Below are 3,026 nucleotides of genomic sequence, written 5' to 3'. Positions count from 1 at the left end.
GAGCCACACTACCATCCTGTGCCAGCCTGCACAGAGAGTGGGGCCGCCTTCCACAAGGAAGAAACTACCAAGAATAACTCCCTTACATAAGGGAAGACAGCCATAAATATTCCAACTTACTCTTAAAAAAAGTCAATTAAATCATTTTACATATCTTGTGAGCTCAGCCACCTCCATGCACAAGCCACTCGTCCTCAAGCCAGCCACCGAGGCAAGCAAGAAGCCCTGATGCAGCACCAGGGTTTTAAGTGCAAATCCAACCACTAGCTCCTCACAGAGAGAGACAATATGGGCCTAGGCAGCCAGGTGGCCATCGTACCCTGGCTGATGAGGACCTAGCCACCAGCCTGTGGCTGCCTCAGGACACATCTCTGCTGAGGGAAGGCACTCACTGAGGCTTCTGTGGAGCTGTGGCACCTGAGGAGCCCCTAAGATGGCGGGGTGAGCACTGCTGCTGCCCTGGGGGCAGGCAGGGTCTGAGGCAGGGACTGCTCCTTCCTGGCATCCCTCAGCACCACAGGAACAGATCTGGGAGGTGGCAGAGGGTGGAGGAAGCATGAGGAGTTGGAAGCAGGTGCTGGGGCCTGGCAGAGAAGAAGGCTCTGCTAAAGGTGAGTTGAGGCAGCCCCAAATCTCTCTGGACCTATTTATTTAAGCCGTAGCAACTCATCCTGCCTCTTATCCAACAGGGGATCTTGCTCCCTGCATTCATCACATGTGCATCGTGAGCCTGCCCTCCTACTTCCCCATCACATCTCCTCAGCAGGGCTCTGCCTGGCTGCCACCTCTGCCCCTCGCTGATGCAGCCTTCTGCACGTGTGAGGCGCTCACCGCTTCAGTTTCTGTGTGACTCAACACCTACAGTAGTTTCTTAAACTTCAAGATCGGAAGGGAGGCCAACCCCCTTGCTGCCACCACCAGGGCTGACGAGCATTTTGGTTGTAAATGCTAACGGGAAGCTCTGTGAAAGCTCGAAAGCAGCTGTGCCGCCAAAGCCACCTGACCCCTGTGATGCCGCCTGCCCTGCCACTGCCTGCCACCGCCTCTTACGTAATCACTGCATGACTCCAGCTTTCCTGGGACCTGGTTATGCAAAAAAGTTAAAAAAAAAAAAAAAAAAAAAAACCAAAACAAAAACAACAAAAAACCAAGATCCTCACTGACCCACTGACATGTTTCTCAAGGCAGAGCTGTCACATGCAAGTGAGTGCTGAGCCAGCTTTTGGAAGAAGAGCTCGTCACCCTCTCACTCTGCTTGGGCACTCTGGGGCCAGGAGCCGATGTCAGACAACCCTGGCTGCTGCATCCAACCCACAAGGTGAGTCCTGGACAGGTGGTGAGAGGGTGAGAGGGAGCTCAGGCACCGGGGCTTCTTCAGGTGCTGAGGGGCAAAGAAAGAAGCAGAGCTTCACCAGGAAACTGCCTGTGCTGGTCCCTAGACCCTGCTGGCCGTTCTGAAAAGTAGGTGACTTTCACAGTGAAAATTGCTGGCTTCTTGTTTTTTATTTGCTTTATTTTTTCCATTTTATTTTTTCCCTTTTTTCTTTTTCTCTTTCTCTTTTTCTCTTTTATTTTCTCTTCTTATTTTTTTTTTCTTTTCCTTTCTGTCTTCTCTTTCCACTCTTTCGCTCTTCTATATCTCTGTGCATACTATACTTCCCACTCCATCTGTCCCCAAATCTGCCTTTTTCCAAACTCCCTACATTCAGCACTCCTCCCTGCCAAAACACCGATACCTGTTTGTGGACATAGATGGGTACACATACACTCACTATCTTGCAGTGCCTGATACCTTCCTCCCTAGTTTCTCTTCCCATCTTTGGTGGGGAGTGATGAAGTGGTTATATTTGTGGATTTTGTTGTATGGTTCTAATATGTTTGCCTCATTGTTGCAGTCAGACATTTTTGTTGCCTGTTCTTGAGCTTGCACTTGCCTGTCTGTGAGAGTAAGGAGGAATTTATTTATTGTATTGAGTATATTTTTGTTTCTAGAGCATCATCTGGCATGTCTATGGCAGTCAGCACAGTGGTAGAACTCAGTAACAACACGGTGAATGTTAAGTGCTGGATTTGCAGCTCCAAAGAGAGGGGTTGACACAGAGGAGCCATAACAGAAAGGTACCTTTCTCGGCTCCCACCGCCGCAGGAGGACTCAGCCAAAGTACAAAGCTTTACTGGCAGAGATTACAAGGCTGAGAAAGGCAGTAGAGTTGGCCTTGGTGAAAACAGTGGTTATTATGGAGTGAATATTTACCAAGGCCAAGAACAACTCCTGTCATGGAGGACCCTGCTCAGTAGCTGTACTTGCTCAATTTTATATTTTAACCATACCTCTGTTTTGAATTTCCTAAGCTGGTGAGCTTGCATTGACAACACAACCAGTTTTGCTTCATCTGGTTTGTACATGTTTCAAATCTTTTGCTTCCATCTCCCGTCTCCTCATCCTCTCCTTCCTGTGACTCTTTTGCCAGTTTTGCAAAATGCTTGAGTCCCTTCCTGCAAACCTGTTCTGAAAACCTCATCCTTTATTTCAGTCTGCATAACTGGCCTTTCCTTTGCTTACTCCATAAGGGGAAGATAATGATGCATATGCCCTTAATATGTCCATTGCCATATTAGAAGCTCAGAGAGCATAGATAAAAAATTCATATGATCCAGATGTTGAAAACTGTGTGAAAAATCATTAACACTGTGTTGGACTCTTTGTTTCTTTCTGTCATTGCTCAACTTTTAACGTGGTTTCTTCAGTTCACAAAACTTCTGGGGACAAGCCTTTTCCTCTATTGCTTTGAAATAGCTTTTGCATCTCATTTCAAAGACGGGGAGGGTTTGTTGTAATTTCCCCCTCTACTCAGACTTCTCCTTTTGAAACAAGTTTGAGAAGGAAAGAAGGGAGGAAGGAAGGGAGGAAGGGAGGAAGGGAGGAAGGAGAGAAAGAGAGAGAAAGAGAGAAAGAGAGAGAGAGAAAGAGAAAGAAAGAGAAAGAAAGAAAGAAAGAAAGAAAGAAAGAAAGAAAGAAAGAAAGA

At 47.1% G+C, this 3,026-nt stretch overlaps 1 protein-coding gene across 1 annotated transcript in view; it reads left to right on the top strand.

Annotated features, from left to right (window-relative positions):
• The first annotated feature begins 960 nt into the window (after nucleotides 1-960).
• NFILZ (NFIL3 like basic leucine zipper) overlaps nucleotides 961-3,026 on the top strand; it is a 21,008-nt gene continuing 18,942 nt past the window's right edge. Inside the window, exon 1 of the mRNA XM_035348381.1 lies at nucleotides 961-1,318. Coding sequence (XP_035204272.1) covers nucleotides 1,281-1,318 — 38 coding nt within the window. The 5' untranslated portion in view covers nucleotides 961-1,280. The remainder of the gene's footprint in view (nucleotides 1,319-3,026) is intronic.

Source organism: Oxyura jamaicensis, chromosome 28 (genome assembly GCF_011077185.1).
Source record: "Oxyura jamaicensis isolate SHBP4307 breed ruddy duck chromosome 28, BPBGC_Ojam_1.0, whole genome shotgun sequence".
NCBI classification, from domain to species: Eukaryota; Metazoa; Chordata; class Aves; order Anseriformes; family Anatidae; genus Oxyura; species Oxyura jamaicensis.
Note: the sequence above shows the minus strand (reverse complement) of the source record. Positions and strands in the feature narration are given on the sequence as shown.